Source organism: Amblyomma americanum, chromosome 9 (assembly GCF_052857255.1).
Source record: "Amblyomma americanum isolate KBUSLIRL-KWMA chromosome 9, ASM5285725v1, whole genome shotgun sequence".
NCBI lineage: Eukaryota > Metazoa > Arthropoda > Arachnida > Ixodida > Ixodidae > Amblyomma > Amblyomma americanum.
In genome coordinates this window covers 112,857,840-112,885,115 of record NC_135505.1, presented here as the reverse complement: position 1 = coordinate 112,885,115, position 27,276 = coordinate 112,857,840, and the positions used below count along the sequence as shown (strand labels likewise).

Here is a 27,276-nt window from a genome sequence, read left to right as displayed (position 1 = left end):
GACCATGACACAGATGGAAGGCGTCGTGAACCGCACATCGCCAGCCGCGGCCGCCTCGCCCCCGCAGGTCGCCGCAGCCAACGAAGGCGTCGCAGCCAGCAGTCGTGACGACAGGGCATCTCCTAGGGTTGTCCAGCGGGACCTGTTCCAAGCGCTGGGACGCACCAAGAGCGCCTTACTTGTCGGCTTCTTGGTGGTCGCAGTCATCGGGGCGGCCGCGCTGGTCATCTACGCCACTCAGCGCTCCATCTACGGGCGCATTGAAGAGGTACGAGCTCGCGTTGCGCTCATGGCCATGCTCAGTCGGGCACGGGCATCTAACGACGATGTGCCGACGGTTGGTAACAGAGTAAGGCACTGGTCGACGTCCATTTTTATCGGAGAGGCAAGCCGTTTCAAAGGTTGGCTCTGGCATTGAAGACCATGTCGGCTAGAGGTTGGCCAAATAGGTGGGCCCAACGTCTTGCTGCTGAATACCTATCGTTTACTCACACGCTGGAATCCACCTTCCAGCCAAACATATTTTCAAAGTATCTGTGCAGTTTAGCCAGCTGAGAAAACATGCAATTTATTTGCCGTTACTTAAAGCTTAACGAAATATTTGAATGGAAAACATGTTCTAAAACTGGAAAGTAACATTTACGCTGTTTGAGTTCTAATGCAAAGACATACTTCCTCGACGTACAGTTAATAGTCTCCGGAGCAGAGGCAGGTTTTGCGAGCCAGAACATCGATAAAAATAGGAAATGGGTGGGTGAGTAAAATTTTGGAGAGAAAGTCATCCCAGCCTCCTCAGGCTCCATCATGGCTCTGGAAGACAGAATACTTGCGCAAAAATAAGTACAAATTGACGACTCACTGCTGCAACGAGCATTGCAATCTCATTAAGGAGAGCATTATTGCACTTCTGAGCGCTTTAAACTTAAAAATTTTTTTGGAATGTTACCTGCGTCAATTTTCACGGTATTGGTCAGAATCAACGTGGTTGCCGCGGCAGCGGTACCGGTCGGATGCAAGACGGCTGACCACGATGTCACGATCGACGGTTGATGCCGTTGGGCCTCCTTCGAAGCGCATTTCATGCTCAATTATTGCACTGTATCTGACTGCACAAAATTGTCGGGCATTCTGCTTTCGCACAACGTGCCCCGTACCAGTTAGTTAATGCAATACTTACCATTACAAACAACTTCACCATACCTACTCAAGCCGACCGCGAGTACTCACGAGCCTCTCGAGGGGTCCATGCCGGGTCAGTTGTAATTCACGTCCCTCTCGCGGCGTGGCAGCACCAGCGAGTGAGGCAGTACATCCGGGAGGTTCTCGGCGAGCCTGGCCATGGCCGGTACCCGGGTGCACCCATCCCGAGGACCCCGTTCATCTTCTCCTGCCAGACGGACCACTGCACCAAGGAGGGCAAGCACCTGCGCCGCAACGTCGCCTGGAGCCTGGACCCCTGCAGGTGTGTACTGCTGTGCACAGCTACGAACAATGTGCAAAACTGAACACTTATCCCGCACTCATCAGCCGAGGTTCTTTTTACTTGGGCGCCGAATCTGGAAATTTGCGGTCATGTACGCGCTATTGCTGGACCATAGGCCTGCGTAGAACGCATGCGTACTGCGCCTCATCGTGTAACAATGCATAGACGCCGCAAGCGCTATCAATAGGGGCGCCCATTCAGGAGAGAGAGTGAAAATGATAGTAAGCTTATTTGCTTGATTTACCGATGCCTGTGGGTCGTTACCTTAGTCCTGGATGTCAGCATCCTTGGCGACTTTCTGCGCGTGGTGCACCAACCATAACTGGCGCTCTGGCAGTGGGTCAGCTATCAGCTCCTCCCACATAGTAGGGGACTGTGGGAAGTGGGTATACTGATGTTTCGTAGATTTTGACGTGCCTGTGCCATGTGGTACAAGATGTCTCTTGCAGGAGGGACATTCAGGCGTGAACCTTTGCAGCTGAGCCTAGCGAAGTGAGGTGTATGGCGTCACGTGATAGTTACGAAGCCTTTCCATTGTTCTCCTGTCAGGACCTCCCATGCAATCCCGTGTATTCTATTAATGCTATGTTACTCCACCTCGTCTACTGTTCCCACTAAGTCCGCCCGGATGACAAAACCTATCATTTTATCTGTGCGGACTGGTACGCAGTGTACGCTTTGCGTAGCGGTGCACTGAGTCCTTTGTAGCTTTCCAGGTGAGGGTATGTCCACATATATATGATCAGTCAATGTATTATCACTGGAAGGCGGACACGGGATATGGAAACTGTAGACATTTAATTCGTTCGTGCATCCAAATTTATGCCGGCAATTAGTCATACAACGGATGACTTCTTCGCAGAACACTGGAAAGTGGGCTCTTTACTCATCTTTAGACTGTAATCATTGGCTTAGTAAAAATTGTGAGCTCCCTTTTTATTTGTCTGGACATGTACAACTTGTGTGAAGGCGCTATGCCGACAGCCGAATGTTCTTGGAAATGATCCCTGTCAGAGGGCAGGCGCCTTCACAGCTCTACGCGAAGGTGAACCAAGGCAGTCAGTCCAAGGTGCAAGCTTCTGCACTATGTACTATATACCACCAAGGCACCGAAAGAAATGCGGGACGCCGGGAGCTTGTGGCTCGCGGTAGCTGCAGCGCGTTCTCGTGAGTACCTCGTGCATTATAGGCGACGTGGTTGCACGCATGCTCAAAAGTCAACAAGGCAGCAGTCATGAGCGGCGACTTTACTTTTTTTTTACTTATCGTGCTCCACATGCGTATGGTGCCGCACTAATGAAATTGACTCGTAGAGGCAGGCCTGAGGACCGCTTAAACAGCTGCAGAACTATGGAGCTTATTGTTAATTGGTGGCTTTCAATGAAAAAATATCAGAAATTGGTCGTGAGGCTTTTTGCTGTTGGCTTGGCCCTTATTTAGAGAGCTAGTCCTTCCCCGCTTTTAAGTTTCGAAAGCTTTCGACTATGCGTACAAAAGTGAACGAAGTTATGGGATGCTGCTTCGGGCAAACAATTTTTTCCTTCTTGATCCGGCAAACCATTTTACTAAAAGGTTCGAACCCCAGGTGGTCGAAATTTTCGGAGCCCTTCACTACGGTGTCCTTCTTAGCCTGAGTCGCTTTTGGACCTTAAACGCCCGTAAACTAAACCAAATGGTTCGATGCACGGCGAGACATTTATTTCTTCTTCCGCAGGAATTAAACCCAAATGATAAGTGGAACTAATCACTCAACAGTAATTGTTTTCCCACGCACCTGTATCTTGTTAAAGTCTGTCCGTCAAGAACGGCATAGCCATGCTGAAACTCTCCATACGAACCTCTCATAATGCATTATGTGAATATGGAATTCATGGGATGTGGAAAATATATAGAAACCAATGTATATTCATGCGCGCAGAACGTATGTAGCCTATATGTTGGACACATACAGAATTATAGGAATCGCGGTAAGGAACGTTTCACTAGCGAGCTTTATACATTACGCAGTTGTACAATCATTATGATATGCTGCGTCTTCTCAATTTGCCACCTCTAGCCGAACGTCACTGAAGGACCAGACTAAAATTTTTGTTTCAGCTCTCAAGAAATTCCTTCTATATCAATAGCTCCCATTACTTGGTCCCAAAACAACTTACACATCTTAGAGCAAGCAATGAATACTCTTACCAAACCCCGAACCCACGCATTAATGTGTACGCTGATTCTTACTTTCCGAGGACAATAGCAGAATGGAATGATATACCAGCATCTCTCTTACAGTCCAGTACGTTAACAACGTTGGAAAAAGCTATCTCCATTTCACACTAAAAATTGATTGTTTTTTTTTCTTTTTGAATGTCACGCCTAATCACTTCGTGATTACATCTCGCCTTAGATGAAGGCCGGGAATGTACAAAAGTTTTCCTCTTTCCTTTTCGGTGTGAAATAACTGTACGTTTTTTTTTTAAGTGAACGTTTATTAAGGCTACTTCTGTAAAAAAAGGGGGCGGGGGGACATTACGCTGCAAGAAATATGATTGTGTAGATGGCGATGTCTTTGTATTTTTGTATTCCTGTATAATGAAAAGGAAACCTGTTATTCCTCAAGCGTCACACCGCACCACTGTAACGGCCCCAAGGCCAACAGTATGTGCAAATAAATAAATAAATAACTATGACGCTCCTCATATCTTCCGTTAAGATTTAACAGCGCGTGGCCTTCATAATAATATTTGAAACCATGACGGATTAGTCTCCTTCATATAAAGCGAGCTAGACTCACGTGTTTTTGCTAACCCCTCTTGCTAATCCTCGTCGCAGGGACTTCCACGAGTATGCGTGCAGTGGGGACGCAAGAAGGCCCTCGCTCAGGGAAGACGCACTCAGTCACTTCCTGGTCGAAGTGCGCTCTGTCCTGGGCAAGTGGAGCCAGTTCAGGTGGACACGTACGCCGCTTATGCACAACAAGGTGAGTTGCGGCTCTCTCGTACTACCTCCCGCGTACCAATCAATAAAACAAGGTAATATTTTTTTTTTCTTGTGGAAGTTCAGCCATGAGGGGTATGTGCCATGCGCTGGGGTACGGGGACTTTTGACAACATGGCTCTAAGAGCAGGTGGGTCTGACTAAAAAATGAGTTAAATAGCACTGGAAGAGTAACCTGACAAATGAATAAAATAAGGACGTCTTTTTTTTTCTTGTGGAATTTCAGCCACCAGGGGTATGTGTAGTGCGTTGGGGTACGGGGACTTTTGACACCATGGCTCTAAGCGCAGGTGGGTCTGACTAAAAAATGAGTTAAATGGCACTGGAAGAGTCACTTGAGCAATGAATAAAATTAGGAAATGTCTTTTTTTTCTTGTGGAATTTCAGCCACAAGGGGGATGTGCAGTGCGCTGGGGTACGGGGACTTTTGACACCATGGCTCTAAGCGCAGGTGGGTCTGAATAAAAAAAAATGAGTTAAATGTCACTGGAAGAGTCACTTGACCAATGAATAAAATAAGGACGTCTTTTTTTTGTTGTGGAATTTCAGCCACCAGGGGGTATATGCAGTGCGCTGGGGTACGGGGACTTTTGACACCATGGCTCTAAGCGCAGGTGGGTCTGAATAAAAAAAAAATGAGTTAAATGTCACTGGAAGAGTCACTTGAGCAATGAATAAAATCAGGAAATGTCTTTTTTTTTTAGGAATTTCAGCCACCGGGGGATGTGCAGTGCGCTGGGGTACGGGGACTTTTGACACCATGGCTCTAAGCGCAGGTGGGTCTGAATAAAAAAAAAATGAGTTAAATGTCACTGGAAGAGTCACTTGAGCAATGAATAAAATCAGGAAATGTCTTTTTTTTTTAGGAATTTCAGCCACCGGGGGATGTGCAGTGCGCTGGGGTACGGGGACTTTTGACACCATGGCTCTAAGCGCAGGTGGGTCGGACTAAAAAATGAGTTAAATGGCACTGGAAGAGTCACTTGAGCAATGAATAAAATCAGGAAATGTCTTTTTTTTTAGGAATTTCAGCCACCGGGGGATGTGCAGTGCGCTGGGGTACGGGGACTTTTGACACCATGGCTCTAAGCGCAGGTGGGTCGGACTAAAAAATGAGTTAAATGTCACTGGAAGAGTCACTTGAGCAATGAATAAAATCAGGAAATGTCTTTTTTTTTAGGAATTTCAGCCACCGGGGGATGTGCAGTGCGCTGGGGTACGGGGACTTTTGACACCATGGCTCTAAGCGCAGGTGGGTCGGACTAAAAAATGAGTTAAATGGCACTGGAAGAGTCACTTGAGCAATGAATAAAATTAGGAAATGTCTTTTTTTTCTTGTGGAATTTCAGCCACAAGGGGGATGTGAAGTGCGCTGGGGTACGGGAACTTTTGACACCATGGCTCTAAGAGCAGGTGGGTCGGACTAAAAAATGAGTTAAATGGCACTGGAAGAGTCACTTGAGCAATGAATAAAATTAGGAAATGTCTTTTTTTTCTTGTGGAATTTCAGCCACAAGGGGGATGTGCAGTGCCCTGGGGTACGGGGACTTTTGACACCATGGCTCTAAGCGCAGGTGGGTCGGACTAAAAAATGAGTTAAATGGCACTGGAAGAGTCACTTGAGCAATGAATAAAATTAGGAAATGTCTTTTTTTTCTTGTGGAATTTCAGCCACCGGGGGATGTGCAGTGCGCTGGGGTACGGGGACTTTTGACACCATGGCTCTAAGCGCAGGTGGGTCGGACTAAAAAATGAGTTAAATGGCACTGGAAGAGTCACTTGAGCAATGAATAAAATTAGGAAATGTCTTTTTTTTCTTGTGGAATTTCAGCCACAAGGGGGATGTGCAGTGCGCTGGGGTACGGGGACTTTTGACACCATGGCTCTAAGCGCAGGTGGGTCGGACTAAAAAATGAGTTAAATGGCACTGGAAGAGTCACTTGAGCAATGAATAAAATTAGGAAATGTCTTTTTTTTCTTGTGGAATTTCAGCCACAAGGGGGATGTGCAGTGCGCTGGGGTACGGGGACTTTTGACACCATGGCTCTAAGCGCAGGTGGGTCGGACTAAAAAATGAGTTAAATGGCACTGGAAGAGTCACTTGACCAATGAATAAAATGAGGACATGTCTTTTTTTTTTCTTGTGGAATTTCTGCCACTAGGGGTATGTGCAGTGCGCTGGGGTACGGGGACTATTGACACCATAGCTCTAAGTGCATGTGGGTCAGACTAAAAAATGAGTTAAATGGCACTGGAAGAGTCACTTGACCAATGAATAAAATAAGGACATGTCTTTTTTTTTCCTGTGGAATTTCAGCCACCAGGGGTGTGTGCAGTACGCTGGGGTACGGGGAGTTCCTTGATCGACCACTGGGCGCCTTAGATTATGTGTGGCGTGTTCGAGCCCTTCCTTCTCATTCTTTCTTTCTGCCCTCTTTCGCGATTTCTGCTTTCCGCGTTGTTCAAGGCGCCCCTCTGGAGTGATACAGCTGTCGAACCTTTGCCCTCTTGACGCATTAATCTTCGTCCTGAATGTCTGGCAAGACGTGCATAATGGGCCCTCTATCCTAGCAGTCTTTTTATCGGGACAGCTCTGATATAGCTTTCGGCCGCCGTACTTCTCTTTTGAGTGAATAAGTTCCTACACCAGTGAGCAATTCTTATCATCTTGTCTCTTTTCTCTGTCTTCTGTTTTTCTTACGTGACACGTGTGACACGACTAGCTGATTTAAGAGTATTTCTCTCTGTTTAAAATGCGGCACTTCCTTTTTTGCTGCCTTAAAGATGGTCTTTTGAGGTCGTGACGACTAAGAGCTTATGCTTATATTCAAGACATCAACACTTATTCATGGTCCCGCTAACGCCAGACCTTCTGCAGATTGCACTACTAATGCACTGAAACATGACACAGAGCGCAAGATTCAAACCGCTCCTTGCACAGACTTGTCATGTCGAAAAAAACTTGAGTGTGCACTTAAGATCCGCCTTAAGCGCGTGAGGCGATAGCGTTAATGCCCATACATGGGGAACTGGTCGTTCTACACTTTACAGTCATAGATGGCTGGGACTCTGCGTGCCACTCCTGGCGCAGTGGTGCAGTGGTTAAACAATGCGCCACTGCCCCTGCATGAGGCTGCTTCAGGCATAGCCACCGTTGGTACTTGTGAGACCCAGGTTGCCCTTCCCGAACATCCTCTTGCGACCAATCATTAATTTAACCGTAACCCGTCATGGTTAGCAATTACCTCATAATTGAGGAGGTTGTGAGAGATAAACTTTAATGAAACAGGAGAGGTCTGCCTGGTTGTTGGTCTACCATGCTACTCCCGGTGAGGGTGAAAGAAGAGAAGATAGGAGAAGAGCGGGGTGAAGAAGAGAGTAAAGGGAAAAAAATGGCTGTGGCTTAACTGTGGCTAAGCCTGGATATACAAGCGAAAGATGAAGTTATGCTGTGGTTAAAAGGGCTCTGAAACGCCTTCCGAGGAGAGCACATTAACTAACTTAATCACTGCACTGTGTTGCCATGAAAACCAGAGCCAAATAATACTCTTCTACACGCATCAGACGACCCACAATCACGCGTCAAAGTTGGCGAGCCCTTCCCGGCGACTTTTTCATGCTCGCACCCTCCTCCGTCCCCCGCGTCTGCGTAGACAAGGTGAGGGGTGGCCATTGGTTAGATTCTTCCAGACGTCAGGCAGCTACCGCGGCCGCGGCCAATAAAACGCTTAGCTCCGGCAGGTCCGGAAGCTCCGCTCCCAGAGGGGGGTCGGCGAAGGAGCGCTTACCTTACAGCGTGCAAAAAGTGACGAGAGAAGAGGGAAAGGCGCAAAGACGCTGTAATTAAAATTTTAACTACAGATAACTCAGCTTCTACAAAGCGCATTTAAAAAATCCTTGCTGGAGACTATTCGTGAAGCGGCGGGCTTCAATATCCCAGGCATGCCGCAACTTTATTAGAGCCCCCTTCACAGCCCCTTTAAGCCTGGTTAATCACAGTTGCAAGAGTGTTGCCGACAGTGTTGGACACTGTCGTTGAGCTGTGGTATCGCTCTTTATTTTTGCTCCTTCATTGCTACGAAGACTGCCCGATGGTCGGTGAAGTATTTTTGTCGGCTTGGTGATCAAACTCTGCCTGGTTCCGATAGTACTGCTCGCGTGCACTGCACGAAGGCTCCTCGGCGTTCTCTCCCATGGGTCTGGGCTCGCATGCCCCGGCGCACCAGCTCGCTCTTCCTCATTCTCTGACGCTAGCTTCGCGCGCTTGGCATTGCGGACCCTCTCCAGTGAAGCAGCTCGCCGGGCAATACCCGTGGGGTGGTCAGACGCCGCTGTCCGACGACGACGGCTCAAAGCCTCCCGCTCCCAAGCAACGCTCAGAGAAGACGGCCCAGCCTCGCTCTCATGCATGGACAAGCTCGCACTGATCAGGCCAGCGTGGCGCTCCTCTTAGCCAAGCGCGCGGCGACCCAGCTGCGGAGAGCGCATGCGCCAAGCCGACGGCGGTGGTGCAGCTCCGGTCAAATGAAGGTCAAACTGCAGCCAACGGTGAAATCGGTGCCGCTATGCGAGTATAGTTATCGCTTTAAACGAAAAAGTGAATGGCGGAATCAAGCATACTCAACACTCACGCACTCACAAATACACACATGATTGTCAAAGTGTCCACCAAGCCCGTGTCTCTAAAGGAAACTAATGTTTTTGTCCCGCGCGCACCCGAAGCCGCATCCCTTCAGGGTCCAAGGACATGATGCAGGTACACGGGACCGTCCTGTCCGAGTCCTAAAGCACTTAACAGTGACTTGCGATGGTTAAAGATTTGGCAGCGACAGATAAAGTGTGGAAGGTCCGCGGGCACACCACATGTGGGGCACAGAGGGCTACTTGATGCACCAAATCTGTGTAGACAGGATTTAGTTAAGGCAACATCCAGGTAAATTCGGTGCTGGCAGTTACCATCACGTCTTCTAGAAGCTTCTGGTGACGGCACAAGGTCCCGTGACTATTAGCCTCTTAGGTTGCTTCTCGAGTTTTTCACTCACTCCGTCGCTGACTACGACGGCGTCGAATTTTCCGCTGAAACGAGCCCCTAGCGCTATCGTGTTAATACGCGAATGTTTCAGAGAGAGAAATGCATCGTGAAGAGCGGCATGTAAAACGCTAGAAATATCCTGGGCATGGAGCTCCAGGGCACGCTGATCGTCAAGTTGGTCTCTACGACAGTCAGGTACTGCAGGTAGGAGCACGGGGCAAGGGAAAGAATCGAGTTCGGAGGGCTACTGGGCAATGAAAGGGACATTGCTAAAGTTTGGCATAGGTTGAGGTGTAGTTGGGTCAGCAGTGCCCAGACCGCATGCGAAAGAAGTGCAGGCGAGCTGGGGTAAGAAGGATGTTGCTGCGAAGCTTGCGGAGAATGAGAGTCTGGGCGACGCTAGTGAGTGCTTCAGCAATTGATGACGCACTCGCTAACCACCACGAGAAGAAGGAACGGCATCCATGACTCCTTGAAATTCCACGAGGAGCCTTCTGTGGACAAGTAGCGGTTTTTACATATCTGGTTAGAGTTTTGCGCCTTGTTTGTTTGCTTGTTCTGGTCTTGATTTCGCCTTCAGGCATTTGCTGTTCCGCTTACTTCCTGCAGGCTTCACAGTTCTTCCGCGCTTGCCATGGCTCGAGGCACGACGAGGACACCTTGCAGCACGACCTGGTTCAGTACCTGCGGGACGTGGACAAGGCGCACAGGCTGCCGGAGGCCTGGGCCGCCGAGGTGTCCCGCACTCTGCAGCTTTTTCCCCTGTTCGAAGTGAGCGTCTCCCATTTGACGGACGCTACCTGCATCGTGCTCAAGGAGCCCGAGGTGGTCGACGGGGACGCAGTGCTGGGCATGCCCGGAGTGGCCTCGAGAAGACACAAAAGCATCGTAGAGAAGCTGTGAGTTTATATTGCATGCTCTTGTTGTGCGCATTTGAGCAGGGCCAGATGCAATTCCGGCAGGGAGTCGATCGCCTCTTACCACCCCAAAGAAGTGCATTTGAAGCGAAAGCTTTATTGGCCTAGCGGCTCCGATTTGGTCGTGGTCTGCAGTTTGATATTGAACGCCCTTGCTGTGCCGCTGCCATAGAAACGCATCACATGACTTCGCCGCGTCGCCGAGCGGCTGCTGCCTGACCACCTGATCTAGCCAAGCAGACGCGGCTTGGCGTCTAACGTTGAGTACGTTCCGCACACTGCACCGGTAGCGCGCCCACCCTGCCACCCTGGCAGGTGACAGTTAATGGTTGATCGCGATAGATTGGTCACCCAGTGAACGCTGTGGCCTATTGCTGCAGTGCCGCGTGTCTGCAACAACGTTCTCAGCGCTAATGCATGCAGCCCAGATCGCTCTCTCACCACCGCCACGTACCTCAAAGCGCGACTGAAGCGTCCACTGACCCAGGGATCCAGTTAGGCGCCCTTCCTTTCCTCAAAATCATCGGCGTCTAGGACGTTGTCAATGCCAACGACAGTGAACACAATGACGGCCGACAGCTTTCGATCTTTATATCCTGGATTAGCTGAGCTAATCCACATTGATTTTTTTCGAGGACATTGCTTCGGTTAAAGAACCCCAGGTGGTCGAAATTATCCGCAGCCCCCCGCTACGGCTTCCGCCCTTCTTGCGTCGCAGGACCCAGACACCCAACTTCGCTTTGTGAACTGGGGTGCCAGTGCCATGCTCTTCGAGGCCTGGACACATGCGTGTAATGTGAGGGCTGTGTGGTGCCCCTGAGCCCTTGAAGGGTCCAAACTCACTTGCGCAATAAAGTTTTCCATCCATCCATGCTTATAGCCTGAGTCACTTTGGAACTTTAAATTAAACCATTGAAATCAAACCAAACCGAACTTCTTTTTGGTAAAGAAAGTTCAAGAAATGCTGTGTTTACTTCGAACTGAAAGGTGTTCGAAAAGAAGATCCAATTTCATATCCAATTTCGCCACACAACAGTGCATGAGGATTACACGGCCCATTGTGGAGTTACCGTACCTGCAGAAGTAGTTCACAAGGCCAGGTCTTTGCGGACGAAATTTTAGAAGTCGCCGTTCTGTAGAAACGAATGTAATTGAAATTTGGCAGTGGAGATTTCTCGGTTCTTTGTTTGAATACAAAAGCGCCAAACCCTGCAACCCCATCGTAAAATTTCACCTTGTCCCTGCGGATGAAACCATGGCATCAAAGCTTCCATAGAGTAATGACGCGGTGAGAGGTATCTTTCCTGTTCTAGAAAAATAGTTATTTACCCATCGTTCACTAAAAACGCAACCACCCCAACCTCCTGGAAGGCCACCGTTCTAGCCACACGAGCTGATAAGCAGCGCGAACTGATTGACCGGGTTAGGATGGAAGGAAAGGACAGAGGGCTCTTGGACTGAGCAGCTCTCCCGGGAAGGCTTTAATCTCTGTTATTAAATAAAATTTATTCTCCTCCTCCTCCTCCTCTGGCGACATGTCTGGGATGATGAAGGATGAAGAAAGATCCCAAGACTGTGGACAAAGCCCTCCAGTTTGCATGGTCTCTGCGGAAGTTCAGCGGTCCTCCGGACGACCACGTCAAGTCCTTGAGCAACTTCTCTCGCACCACGGTCGGTTCTCTGGCCTCTCAGTTGAAAGGAGAGTGGCGCTGGGAACGCTTTTTGGAGTCCTTCTTCCTCGGTTACCTGGAAGTGGATGACGACACATGCGTCATCATCAGGTACGTAGACCTCACAAGGTGACCACAAAATCACACGGCTGGCGAGTAAAGACACTGAGGATAATTGCATCAAGTTTTCGGTAATTGAAAAAAATTATATAGTCGCCCCTTTCGTCGTTCTTTTGATGTTTGTGCGGCAGAAAGTGATGCTATCTGTTCCTATTGCTAATAATTAATAATTTATCTCCTAATGCATGCTTTTTCTATTGCACTACATGCACTAGAGAACCCGCGTGCATTCGCAAAACCTTAGAACTCTTCTTACACCTGGTGATCAAAATCAATCTGTACAGATTTTTTTAAAAACTAGGCGCTGAGATGCACGGGAAATCCACGCCCGCACACAAGTTATAACTTAACAAGGTGATGGTTCGGGCTAGTTGGTATGCGTTATGATCCATAGCGCAGCAACAAAACAGGGGACAAACACAAGCGCTTGTGTTTGTCCCCTGTTTTGTTGCTGCGCTATGGCTCATAACACAAGTTATGCCGCCAAGGAGACACAAAGTGAGGTGATAACTGTCACCGCCAGACGCCCATTTATCTAAAATTGAGTAATCAACTTTGCAGTGACTGTAGTAAGCCGGCATGTTGGAAACAACGAAGCAGTCATAACCAGCACAACTCCATTTAGTTGAATTTTCTTAGCACGAGTGTGTTCTGGGTTATTTTCTGGTCCAAATTCTCAGCTCCGTCCGCGTACTTGCTCCTGCAATGCGGTGACGACCGCCGCAAAATTCCTCCCGGTGTGACGCAAACTTTTCGTCTGCCAACGACGTAGTGCAGCCGGTGAAGCTGACGGCTGTTTTTCCCTTTCAATCTCGCGCATCGAAATGGAAGAGACGCTCGACGTGTAATAACTCCGTCACACTGGGAAGGAGCGTCCCATCGACTGCCAACGCCTACATACGTAATTACGCGCAATCGGTGGTAACTCTGGGGGCGAATATCTCGAAACACGCGTGCTGTATAAGAATTATGCCAATTTGAGTAGTCTAGAAATGCTACCGCCTCTATGTTTAGAATATAGACACTCATTCCAGCCTCAATTGCTAATAAAGTTACTTTATATATTTAGTTAATTAGGTGTCTGACGATGACAATTACCATCTCACTTTGAGTCCCCCTGGCTTCATTACTTATGTGTATAGGTGGACTGCATTTATCACTCAGTACCTAATTTTAGTAAATCTGTAAAGATTAATTTTGGTCGCCCTGTATATTGTCAAACAGCGCATATTATCCTTCCGTGTATTTTAATTGACAACTGGCAGTCTTAATGGGTAGGAACCATACTAGAAGGAGCAAACTCGCAGAAAAAGATCCCGAGCAAAGACGAAGACGTCAGCAATGTTCAGCTTATGTCAAAATTCACCAATTGCAAAATAACGTAATTGAACTGCATGGGGGCGCCACTAGAGTGGTTATAGCCGTGTGGCAGTTTGATGTGATGCATCTATGCATTGCAGAATAAAACAGGAATAAAATAGAAATTGAAATCAGAATTGATCAGCGTTGAGGTATTTATAATCACCGACATGCGCAGGTCCCCGTCGTACACCAAACACGTGGCAACGTTGATGCAGTCGGCGAAGGCTGAGGTGGTGCGAGCGTACTTCAGCTACGCTCTGCACCTGCACATGTGGCCATTCTGGACGCTTCTCAACGACGAGGGAAGCGCCAGCGAACGCCGGGAGCGGGCCCAGGTCGCATGCGCACTGCTCACATACCGCCTCTTCAACTTCGCCTTCGTCAAACACTTCAACGACACTGCGCGCCTGGGCGTCGTAGCGAAGGCAGGGATAAAGGAGGCAGTCGTGCGCAACTCTTACCGGTGAGTAGCGTTATGCCTGCCAGTTCCTGTCTCTGTACACACAGCAGCGATCGTGTGGTGACGTAAGGCTACGATGAAGGAGGCAGTGGTGCGCAGCTCTTACCGGTGAGGAACGTTACGTCTGCCAGTTCCAGTCTCGGGACACATAGCAGCGATCGTGTGGTGACGTAAGGCTACGAGTTTATGAAGAATAGAAAGGTGCGTTAACTTTCAAACCGTGGATGAATATTTGTTCCATGCCTTAAGAATGAAGGGTTTAACGGCGCGAAAGGATTAAGACAACATGGTGGAACACACGTGGCATTTAGAAGCGCAGACCGGGACAGACATGTGTCCACTGCAGTTAGACGTGCACAAAATAGCGCTGCGTCCGATCTTGCTTGTGTATATAGGGAAAGCCCATGGTAATAGAAATATGTTGCAATAAGATTTGCCGGGCTAGTTGGTTCATACTGAGGAAGGGTTGATTAAGGGTGTAACTTCATCAATTACACCTTTCATGAGTGTTGAACGAGTTAGCCCGGCAAATCTTATTACCTTGAGAAAGCGGATCAAAGAGGGGGGGGGGGGGGGGGTAAAAGAAAGGAGAAAGAAAAAAGCACAATAACAGTGCGCAGTCAAACATCACAGAATCTGCGGGCGGAGATATTTCTTTCAGAGCCACCGTATGAACCAGTTGCCTGGAACACCTGAAAGTATCAGGGGACGCGCATTCTTAATCCACTGGTACCAATAGCAGCAGATTGGGTCGCCCGGTATCGCTGCAATAAATTTGTTCCCGAGGAGACATTTCCTACAAACTTTTGCTGCTGACTGTACATGCTGCGATCATGCACTTGGAAAAGTTTATAACCTGAAATCAGTAACCGCGGGAGGACAAGTTAGGCATTTAAAAGGAAGACTGTTATTTTGCAGTACCTGTCGCACGAGCGCAGGAAAGAGTGTTCGGTTTCAAAAGGGTAGTTAGATGCTGCACCGTGTTCTTAAGAGACAAGCGTTCAGACACGACACATAAACACACTGTGGCGCCAGTACGTCCTCTGCTCTGTGTTGTGCCACGCCTTGAGGTGGAAACAGTGTTATCAATTTGAGCAAGATCTTGAGTTAAGTGCGGACAGTCAGCTACCTCAACCTTGATAGGCAAAGCTTGGGCAGAAGTCCGAATTAGATGGATTCGAGACATGGTTAAATTGTCACGCATTGCACTAAATGGTGTGAGAATTGAACCAGCATTCTGCCCAGTGAGAATTCCTGCGTTTTCTGTTGGAGCTTTACATGCATACTAGCGGTACAAGCCTTTGTTAGACGAATTAGCTCTCTGGATATCCAACACACGGAAGTTAGACATCTTTAAGTGGTAAACGCGCAATCCAAAATCTTCGTTTGCCTGTGGAACGCAGATGTCTTGCACCACTTGTGCTGCATGCTTCTTAGGTATGTAACGTTGGTGCAAACTAATAAAGACCGCTACATTGCATCAGGTACGCGAAACTCGTTGCCCGCATATTACCGAGAGATGTTCAGTAGTGCTTCGCGAATAATTATCAATTAAAGGGCAGTTTGAGTCTACTTGTGTTCTCTGTGCCCTCCTGAATGATAACTTGTTGGAGTGAACCGCATGGAAAGCTTATGGGTCATAATAATAATAATTGTTTTTTGGGGAAATGAAATGGCACAGTATCTGTCTCATATATCGTTGGACACCTGAACCGCGCCGTAAGGGAAGGGATAAAGGAGGGACTGAAAGAATAAAGAAGAGAAGAGGTGCGGTAGTGGAGGGCTCCGGAATAATTTCGACCACCTGGGGATCTTTAACGTGCACTGACATCGCACAGCACACAGGCGCCTTAGCGTTTTTCCTCCATAAGAACGCAGCAACCGCGGTCGGGTTCGAACCCGGGTACTCCGGGTCAGTAGCCGAGCGCCCTAACCATTGAGCCACCGCGGCGGGTAGCTTATGGGTCCAGAACATAAGATCTGTATTTTTTTTCTGCTTCGCACGTCCTTCTCGTTACATCATTACTAGTAATCAATTTCTAATTGCGACAACTCCGTAACTGTCTGAAAGAGTTTTCCGTGTGTCTGTGCTCGAGTGGTTGCTTGAGAGTACAGCTACGCTCTTATTTCCCCCTGAAGGATGTCGCTATTCCAGTCCGCGGACATAGCAAAGGAGTTACGGGAACGGGTGCTGGACAGCATCGCAGACTCGGACAAGTCCTACTTCAACAGCATGGCGGACGTGGACGCGTACTACGAACCGACACAGGCCGTGACCGTAGACTGGAGGCACATTATACATTCCTACGTGGCCATCAGGCACACTCTGGTACGTCCCCTTAGTTTTAACCGTCCAGCCATCCTTATTCCCGTATTCCCAAACGAAACTTATGCTTCCTTTCCCACCCTTCATTTACTGGCACTGCAACGTGTTTCGGAAAGAGGCATTTATACTTCTACGTTACCTTTTGTGCAGCTTATCGCCTGGGAAACGGCCTTCCGTCTCATGTTCAATGTTGCTAACACCAGCAAAGGATACCATATAATACACAGCAGTGAAGACAAGTATGAATTTAGCATGACCTGTGTATATATGTTTGAGCACCTACAAATACCCAACAATTCTGGACAAAGGCATTTTTGAACTGGAAAGAGTTTGTGAGCGCAATCTTTTCATATATTGTAAGATTTCGCCATAATAATATATCCGTAGATCCCTCGACGGCAGCCTTGCATTTTCTTTCTATTAACATTTAAGCTATCATCAAAAGCGTTCCCCATTGCTTTTCTATGGCAAACTGCTTGATGCGAGCGATGCAAACACTATAAAAAAGATTTTGCTACATATCGGAAGAATATACCATTATCCTTCAATGTTCATATAGCAGTATCTTACAGTTTTCCACTTTTTAAAATTTTTGTTCAAGAATGTTGGACACGTCCTCGCCGAAGGCATCTTTACTCCCAAGAATTTGATTATACGCTGAGGCTCTGCCTGGGCTCAAGTTCGGTTGTATATTTCGCCGCCGCACCATTTGCGATTATGAACGTCACGAGTAGCGGTCAAGTTTGAAGGGAGCTGTAATGTATGAGGATCGTTTCAAGATAACAAGGGGACAGTGAAGTTAAGCTTTTTATTACACATCACTGCACAAATTTCTTAAATGAAGATCACGCCAGAATTTAAACCACGTTTCCTTTTATCCTGGCTATGTGACGCTCTTAAGCGCAGCGTTCGCCTACAGGGCTTAGCAGTACACACCTGCTACCTTTGCATAAAACAACATGCAATGTAATGGAGAAAACGTCAGCATATTTGAATGAGAAGTGTCTTTAGGCCTCTTCATCGACTGAGTACATAGAAAGTAGCTGGACAACCAACCACTTGATGTTTGCTGTAAAGTTCATTTTCCCGAAAACCTTCTCTTCATGATTTTTTTTTTCGTTTAGGGCTGGCAGTTCTCGAAATTTAGGTCTCCCTAAAATTCGATGGGTTCTCGAGGGGTTATGATATTATGACAATACAGGTTTTGTCATTAGCTTGTCCAGAATAAACAAACGCTGCTTCTGGTCAGCGTTTCCAAAAGCTGCAGCTTAGTCAGAAGAATGACGGGAAGCCCCATCACAAAATTCAGTGCTCGCCAATTATTTCAGAATTTGTGCATGCACATACCTAGCAAATCTGGGCAAAAGCACTTTTCAGCGGGAAACCATCTATGAACGCAATTTTCTCATATAATGTAAGATTTCACCATAACGATCAATACATCCGGAGTGCACCCGACGGCAGTCTGGTATTTTTTTTTTTTTCACGTTTTTGCTATCGTCAAAAGTGTACCACCCCATTGGTTTTCTATGGCAGCCTGAACTTATCGATGCGATCGATGGAAACAATTTAAAACAAAAATTTCGCTATATATAAGAATAGTGAACCAAAACCTTCAATATTTTCTTAACAACTGTCTTACAATTTTCCAACTTTCAAAATTTTTGCCCGAGAAAGCTGTACATTATGAAACTACTAATATCGAACTTACACGAGAAATGGCACTTGATGCATTCCTTTTATTTATAGCCTGAGGTGTTTATTTCACAGGAGAAACCGACTACAATAATTAATTGCCGTTGTATGTTTGCTGTCAGACGTCACGTGAGTTACAGTACCTGCAACGTATATCAACGCCAGTTTCCAGTATATTGCTAGCCCGCAAAACAGAAAGCATCGACTGAAAGCTCCGCCAAGCGACTCACGCCAGAAAGCTGTGGATGGCTTGTTGAATCAGCAACAGATGGCGTGGCGGAAGTTCTAATTCGAGGTGCGGCCTAGTGGGGTTTTACAATTCCTTTTTAGAGATGTTCATTATGGTCCTCTCAAGCACACCTCGCGAGGGAGCGGGGTTGTAAAGGAAAAAGTCTCGAGGCGTCAACTGAGAGCTGTGCTGAGCACCAACGCAAGAAATCCGCAGTAATGAATGAGAATCGAAGGACCACTTGGCTGCCATCTAACGACACGTGCCTAAAGCTTTGGTTTTGTTTTGTGTAACAAATGACCCGAGAGGTGGCGCGAGCGCTTTCTTTTTCCCCCAATAATCAGCTTCTTCATTTCTTTTAGGGAAAAGCTATGTATATGTCGTAGAGACGCGTTCCCCTCGGTACTGATTCGCGTGCACCGGGAAAATATATAATGTGGCTCCCTCCAACTTCTAATTATTATTTTATGCACAGTGCTACTCGTGAGTCCAGCAACACTTCATGTCACACTCCGCTTTGTGACTAGTCTGGAGCATTTTAAGAAGTTCAGGATAACTTGTCACTAAAAATGAAAGCTGGTGTTTAGCCAACAAGTTAGGAAAAACAGGGGCCAATTTTTTTAAGCCAGTCGAAATTGCGCTTGCAGTGCGAACGAGTGGATTTTCTTGTGTTGACCTGTGTACTAGTAGATTTTTTTTTATTTCAAGATACTTCAGATATCGATGCCCGTGCGGGATGGACAGTACATAACTAAAGCAAAAGGAAAAAGTACGGAAAACGAATATGTGAGACAGGTACTGAAGTCACAAACAGGGTAGAACTCATCTCTGCAACAAAAAAAGACATTTCTTGGAACAGTATGAACTCAAATAGTTCCCTCCTTTCATGTTTTCTTTGCGAAAAGACTTAATTTAGACACGTTTGTGAACAGCTGATTTTCACCACTACAGCTGCTCAATAGCAACAAAAAAAAAACTTTTATCGAAACATTGATTTTTTTTTCTCCCTCGATTACAAAATTGATTTTATGGCTTCCAAAGACCGCACAGTTATCTAGTGGCTGAGGTTACATACTAAAAAGTGCGCATACCAGAATCCTCTTCATCAAAATCTTGCGTCTTTGACCCTGTATGTCTAAAATTTTGTCGCACCTATCTGGGTTCAAAAAGGCTCTTCAACTTGCCACTTTTCTCTCTATACCCTTTTGGCACCTCTTTTTTAAATTTTTTTGTTCGATGGTGTCGGCCAGGAAATCACCTTTCTGTAAGGAGGGCGTCAATTAACATGCCTGTCCACTAGATCGAAAATGCTGTCCTAGATGCTTGTTATCAGCCTACTTTTTCCGCTTTCTTAGCACAGTAGTGTTTTATTTAATGCAAATAAATAAATAGAACGGATCTTCAAACAGTCCGCTATTTATTCCTTGAAAACAAAACCTAGGTAATTCATGAATATACTTTAAGACTCCCGGACTTACAACGCATTAAAGCTATTTAGGCACCCGTTAACCCATTTTTATTTTTCATTTCCACCTAGTTTAGACGCATGGCTGCGACCCTAAGTTGCCAGTACCCACACCTCGCGGTGATTTTATCTGAAAGTTACTACCGTTATTTAAGATCGTCGACCTTCTCAGTGAATGGCACCCGAAATGCACTGCACAAAAATTACGTCAGTGACGAACTAATGCAGCCGAAGCACAGATGGAACGGCATCACTGTATCGTCTGCACAACAGTATGTGATGCAGAGTTTTACTTAGTTCCATTAAGGCCGCCACGGTGGCTCAGTGGTTACGGCGCTCGGCTGCTGACCCGAAAGACGCAGGTTCGATGGAGGCGATGGAGACGAAATTCTAGAGGCACGTGTGCTGTGCGATGTCAGTGCCAGTTAAAGAACCCCAGGTGGTGGAAATTTACGCAGCCCTTCACTACGGCGTCCCTTATAGCCTGGGTCGCTTTGGGACGTGAAGCCCCCGCAAACCGTAAACCATAGACTTGGTTCCATACTTTGCGCAGCATCTTGCAGCTGCGCCTCAACAAGTGATAAGCCAAAAGCCATGAGCATTAACAACATTAATAGTTCGTGAAAATCTCTATTGTTTCGTCGCACTATTGTTATCCTCTTTTTTTAGTTTTAAAGCGAACAAATGAAAATCAGAATTCGTTTATCAATACATCTCTTTGGTTATAAAGATATAAATATGTCGGAGGAGACCCATAACCAGTGACCGAGTCGTGACCTCAGATGCTTTATTATTAATTCTGCATGATGGTCGCGCCGACCCCTATGCTTCATCTTCCGACAGGTCACCAACTGGCTCAAGCACGTGGTGGGATCGGGAGGTCGCGTGTTCGACACCAACTTGGAGCTCGTGTGCCACTTCGAGCCGGAGACAAAGACTCTGGGCATTCCCATGTCCATCGCCGATGTGGACTTCGGAGGCAGGGAGTTCTTCCTGGACATCTCCACTGTGGGCCTGCTCATGGCCAGGTCGCTCTACAGGATATTCCAGGCAAGCTCCTTGCCATATACACGGTCGGCCTTTTCACAACTTTCACCCGCCTATGTTTCTTCTTTCTTATACCTACCACGATGTGAAGCAACTTTGCTGTGTCGCCTGTGGCTTGGTGTAGCTTTCACCAACCATTACTCCTTCTTAATCGGTATGGCCGACAATCCTGCATGTGCCATCTGCGGGTGTGATGAGACTATAGCCCACATTCTTTGTGAATGCCCTGCCTACAGCGCCAAAAGACAGTCTCTCTGCCGTGCACTGGAGCATCTAGACCTACGCCCACTGGCGGAAATGAAGATTCTCGCCCACTGGCCGCGGCGATCGTCGGCGTTGAAGGTCTCCATGGCACTGGTCCGCTTTTTGAGGATCTCTAGCCTGCACGATAGGCTGTAACTTTACCGAACGCTTGCTGACTTTTCATAGCGATTTCAATTTTCTGCTACTTTCTTTTCTCCATCATTTCTTTATCCCCTCTCCCCTATAAAGCTCTACTACTATTGCTTAAGATAATCGTAGCTCGCCAGTCATTGGTTAGCAACCTTTTTTTTTACATCTGCACACATGGTGTTTGTTTTTCATTCATGCCAATAACCTCCTGTTACCCACCGGCTAACACCGCACCCTGCGAGTTCTGTGGTGCTAAACACGGTTCCCTTCTGTGGTCCTTCTACGGCTATATGCACATAAAGGACATTATAATATGATCTTCACTCATGCAAAAATGGCATTTGTAGATATCTAGTTTGCCTCCTTGGCGTTATAATGTTCCTGACAGGACATTTTTCATGCACTCCAATGCCTAGAGCAAGGACGACCTCCACTATCATAGAATTCCGACCCCCAAAATGCTGGATTTGATCGCAGTGGCATTGATTCGTGGGAAAAAAGGGGCTTATTCTGAGGCGACAGAAACATAGCACACATTAAAAAATGTCTGTCGACCGGACGCCCGAAGAGAATTTATCTAAAACACAGCCAGCAGACACAGCCTTAACATAAAACTATTATAAATGTATTTGCGACCCCAAACCAAATGCAGTAAGTTTTGAGAGTGTAGTTATGGAGTGGCACCGTTCTCGAAGCTCCGAGTTAAGAAGGACGGTTAGCGGAGGAAAATCGTCTGGCTGTAAATTCGCGCCAAATTGTGATGATGATTGTGGTTTCTGTTTGGTTTGTGTGGCTTTAACGTCCCAAAGGGACTCGGGCTATGAGGGACGCCATAGTGAAGGGCTCCGGAAATTTCGACTGCACCAGGGCTTCTTCAACAAGTATAATAGAGAGAGGCGGGCTAGTTGGTGACTATTAGTAGAATGCATCTTGGAATGCATCTCTGTCCTCTTGGTTTCTTCCTCGTCCCTTGTCTCTTTTGCGCGGTTTCAAGATTCTTCTTTAACGTGCACTGACATCGCACAGTACACAGGCCTCTAGAAATTCGCCTCCATCGAAATTCTACCGCCGCGGCTGGGATTGAACACGCGTCTTTCAGGCGAGCAGCAGAGCGCCATACGCACTCAGCCACCGCAGCGGCCTTGATGAGTCCTTTATCTGTTGTCGATAACTATATAGGAAGCTACCCCCTAAGCGACAACCCAATGTTTCCACTAAAGTAAAAATGTCTTCACGCGACTTTCTATCTTAGGAGGAAGTGGCAGTTACAGCTGTACAGCCTCCGGATCCCTCGAACCCGCACTCTGCCAAAGAAGGGGAAAATGGGACTAAATACATCACATACTACAAGCAATGAGCTCTTAGTCTGTGCAGAGAGTAACTGTGACTGGTAATCTCATAGCACTTAGGCACCTCAGTGACCAATAGTTGCACTCCTAGAGTCTAATGGAAGATGCAGTTCACTAACGTCCGTAGCCCATTTTATCCTTGCTGATTGTGTGAAGTGAATCTATTTATTTCATGACTTATTTTACGTTAATCCCAGAAAATGTTATAACGTTGTGGGCTTCACTGTACATTGTATACACAATTCTTCAGCGCAAGAAGGCGTTACACAACATTGCATTTAGTAACCGTGGTTTTTAAACGAAGGAAACGGCAGTCGCGAGCGGGAAGCGTAAAATAACCCGGACGCATGATTGAAAGCCGAAAGCTCAGATGTCTACCATACAAGTCGCCCGGCAGCCACACTTGTTTTCCTCCCTCGTGATTCATGGTCTCGAAAAGTGACCTTTTTTTTTTCTAAACCGACATGTGCACATGATGCAACAAAAATGGGGTCGGTGGCTTTGGCAGTGTCGTCGACGGGAAAACATGAAAAACACAAGCATATGAAAGGAGAATGTGAGCAGGGAGCAAACGCTACAGCTTGCTCACCGCAAAGGAGGATTCCAGATATCGCGCAGTTATTGAGTCGTTTATCACGGCTAACTCAATGGGAGAGCGCACGTTCTTTTCGAAGCACATCCTCAGCAGAGCGGCACAGCAACTGGACAATAATAACTACATACCAAACGGGGAAGATTTCACTAACCCTGCCAGCACATCATGTGCATGGCACTCGAATATCGTGGAAACTATTTTCTTTCTAACCTTGCGCGTTGTGTACAGCACAGAAAAAGCTCCTGAGGTATGAGCTGAGGGAGCCTCATTATTATTATGCTCAACCGCCGATTGATACCCTATTACCTACCGGCACCTATCCACCGAAAGGCACCAACCGGTTTTCTGGTGAGTTGTTTTCCCCTGGCCTGTAGCTCGGCTTCTATGGGGCCAAGTGCTTCAAACACTGGTTCCTTCCCTTACAAAAATGGTCCATAGACAGTCTATAGACTTCTTATAGACTCTATTTTTTTTCTATAGATATTTTTGTCTGTTCATTGTCTATAGACTGTCCACAGACAAAAGTCTCCTAAAGGTGTATGGCCATAAATCTATAAGTTGAATAGAAATTGTATTGCCTATAGGCTGTTCTCTGTAGAGTCTCTGTTGTCTATAGAGAGTCTATAGACTTTATAAACAGACGTCTATGTACAGTCTACAGACTGTGTAAAGAAATTTTTTTAAGGGTTGACCCCTTCTCGTGCAGACCAAACTGGTTAGTCATGGCTTTCCTCAGCCAAGCCAGCCTTGAGCCAAAAAAATTAAACTATAATCTTCGTTTTTATTATTCATTGTGGTGAAGGTACTAAACAAGCAGCCGCGGCTAGATCCTTGAAGCGCGGGAATAACTTGTCCTTCTTGGGCCATGGTCCCTGGGCCATACACACAGGAAAGCGCCACGTGGACGAAAGAGCTGGGGCAGCTCCGGACTTGCCTCCAGAGTGCGTACGGCAATATGACCACGGCCGAGGGGCATGCCGTTGACGGGCTCCGCTGCCTGCGCACCGGCGTCATGGACCACGTGGTCCTGAGGGCGGTCCACAGGGCGTACAGGTCGGGGTTTTCCCTCTCCACTCTTGATTATTCGACATGCTGTAACGGCGCAATAGAAACTGAGACAAAGAAGGTTGCTCAGTGGTTAAGGCGGTCGGCTACTGATCCGGTGTACCCGTGTTCGAACCCGACCGCGGCGGCTGCGTTTTTATGGAGGCAAAATGCTAAGGCGCCCGTGTGCTGTGCGATGTCAGTGCACGTTAAAGATCCTCAGGTGATCGAAAGCATTCCGGAGCCCTCCACTATGGCACCTCTTTCTTCCTTTCTTCTTCCCCTTCCTCCTTTATCCCGTCCCTTACGGCGCGGTTCAGTTGTCCGCCGAGATAAGAGACGGATACTGCGCCATTTCCTTTCCCCAAAAACCAATTATTATTTATTATTAGACAAAGAAGGGAGGTAAAGTAGACATCTTAACCCTCATCATATTTGGATTATGCAGCTTCACTTAGACACGGTCTGGAGTACCTGGTCGGTTTTTTTGTTTTTGAGGAAAGGAAATGGCGCAGTAACTGTCTGACATATCTCATATGTCTCGCATGTCCGCGCCGTAAGGGAAGGTATAAAAGAGGGAGTGAGAGAAGAAAGGAAGAAAGTGGTGCCGTAGTGGAGGGCTCCGGGATAATTTCGACCACCTGGGGATCTTTAACATGCACTGATATCGCACAGCTCACGGGCGCTTTCTGCTTTTCGCGTCTATCGAAACGCGGCCGCCGCGGTCGGGTTCGAACCCGGGTACTCCGGAGTGCCTAGCTGCAACAGACGCGGCGCAACTAGCACGCGACGTAAGGCTGTGTCCTTATGGCAAACGAAAGCATTTATGAGGAAATGAATGGAAGCGTACATTAATTGAAGGAACTCTCGGCGAGCATATGAACTACGTCATGAGGTAAGAAAGGATCGGTGGAGAGAAAGAAGACAGAGAAAATGAGCGCCCTAGTGGAGGTCTCCAGGAGCAGCCCTTTCACTTCAGATGATATGGACTTTCCTGTTTTATTCTGCATATTTTCCTCCTTGACGGCAGCGCATCGATGCTTCGTAACTTTATGAAGTGGAAAACGAAACAACATTTAAGCCTTGCGAAACCATTGGAATGTTTAATGATCCACTGCTGTTGTACTTACATTGATGATGGCGATGAAACAGAAACAGGACACAGCCCTCGTCTTTTTGTGCGATTAAGTTTTCGTTAATATGAGCAACCGACTAGCCCAAGTAATAGCCTTGTTGTACTTCTCTCTCAGCATCAGTTCTCACTGCGCTGGTCATAAGGCTTATTTAACGTGAACTTCAACGTATGCTAGTTGTGGCATTGGTTCATATAGCTCGATACTTCTGTAAATTTTTGATTAAACAGTCATGTAGATCAATTAAATGTCTAATTCTTTGATTCATGCGATAATTCACCGTCAGGTGTATACATGCTGTGCAGATGAGTTCGACAACAAGCAGTAGTAAATTCAAGCAGAGTAAATAAAGCAAGCAGCCGAAACACAATAGCGCACAGAAAGTCACAGATACAAGTTTTGGTTTGGCCGCCACGGTGGCTCATTTGTTATGGCGCTCGGCTGCTGACCCGAAAGACGCGGGTTCGATACCGGTCGCGGTTGTCGAATTTCGATGCTGGCGAAATTCTAGAGGCCCGTGTACTGTGCGATGTCAGTGCACGTTAAAGAACCCCAGGTGGTCGAAATTTCCGGCGCCCTTCACTACGGCGTTCCTCATAGCCTGGGTCGATTTGAAACATTAAAAACTCCCCATAAACGTAAACCAAACAAGTTTTGGTTTAATGAAGAAAAAATTACGCAAATATTGGTGAACTGCCTGATTGATTTAACCATTAGTAACTTCATTTATAGATAGCTAGGCGGACAGAGAGACAGAGAGACAGATTTGAGAAGAGCTTCGAATGGGCCTAGGTAGTGTGTAATCTTCAATATTGTTATTGCTCTTCTCATGGTTTACACTAACAAGAACGACACATAGAGACAAGGCGCAAGCGATTTCGGCGAGGAAGTGTACCCAGAGAGAAGGGATATGTATTGGCAGTTGCACAGCTTGCGCCCTGTCTGTATGTGTCGTTCTTGTTAGTGTAAACCATGAGTAGCGCAATAACAATGTCGAAGACAGATTTGGACTGACTGACGGACAGACAGACTGATTTTAACTGACTGACAGAGAGACAGAATTTTTACTGACTGACTGGCAGATTGATTTTGACTGACAGCAGAGAGACAGACAGACTGATTCTGACCGACTGACTGACAGACGGACAGACTGATTATGACTGACTGGCTGACGACGGACAGACTGCTTTTGGCTGACAGACTGATTTGATTGATTGATTGATTGATTGATTGATTGATTGATTGATTGATTGATTGATTGATTCAAGTGGCGAGTTTCGTGCTCTGTCGCGGTCGCCCATGACTGCGTTGCCCACTGGTTCATCCGCTTAGACGCTGGCACCATGCTTTCGTTTCCCTCACTCTTACCATTTCGACGACGCAGGACAGCTGTGGTGACCTTCACTCCGCAGTCGGAGCGTGGCCACCGGCTTCGTGACGTGGCTCTCTACTTCCCGGACCTCCCCAGCGTGAGTTCGGAGCAGCTCTTCTACCTGCTGTACGCGCAGTCCTTCTGCGAGCCGCACGAGGACGTGGCCTCAGTCTCGCAGCAGGCATCGTGGGCTCCGGCCAAGGCGCGGCTCAACCGGCCGCTCGCCGACTTCGAGTCGTTCGCCGAAGCCTTCCACTGCGCACGCGGGTCGCCCATGAACCCCGAGCGCCGGTGCACGGCTTGAAGCACCTTTTCCCGCGTCTGTCCTGTTTTTTTTTTCTTTTTTTGGTCATCTGTTCTTTGTTTGCCTCCTTCACTTTTTTTCAACCCTGAACATTAAAGGCGAGTCGTTGTTACGCAGAACGATATACGTATTAGTACTCTCCAGGCTGTCTCGTAGAACCAGTCGTCTCACGAGAGTTTGTAGATCAAGGAAGCAGCATAGACAGATGGACATATATAGTCACTTCTCAAGCTCGGTCAAGGTTAACTAGGCGAAAACGAACAACAGTATAAGTAAATAAAGCATTTATACGAAA

The 27,276-nt window shown here is 47.2% G+C and overlaps 1 protein-coding gene across 1 annotated transcript; it reads left to right on the top strand.

Moving 5' to 3' along the window:
- Positions 1 to 27,013, top strand: LOC144105370 (neprilysin-1-like). The gene is made up of 10 exons (XM_077638505.1): positions 1 to 268; positions 1,290 to 1,462; positions 4,304 to 4,451; positions 10,110 to 10,399; positions 11,971 to 12,198; positions 13,745 to 14,032; positions 16,169 to 16,358; positions 20,588 to 20,794; positions 24,018 to 24,181; positions 26,690 to 27,013. The coding sequence occupies exons 1-10, from the start codon at positions 5 to 7 to the stop codon at positions 26,979 to 26,981; spliced, it is 2,244 nt and encodes a 747-aa protein (XP_077494631.1). The 5' UTR covers positions 1 to 4; the 3' UTR covers positions 26,982 to 27,013.
- Positions 27,014 to 27,276: the final 263 nt, after the last annotated feature.

Bases quoted from the DNA above. Each gene is read 5' to 3' on its own strand.
- LOC144105370 (XM_077638505.1), top strand. From the start codon at position 5: ATGACACAGATGGAAGGCGTCGTGAACCGCACATCGCCAGCCGCGGCC. The intron at 1,463-4,303 runs GTGTGTACTGCT...TCCTCGTCGCAG, and splicing joins TGGAGCCTGGACCCCTGCAG to GGACTTCCACGAGTATGCGT. The intron at 10,400-11,970 runs GTGAGTTTATAT...GGGATGATGAAG, and splicing joins AAAAGCATCGTAGAGAAGCT to GATGAAGAAAGATCCCAAGA.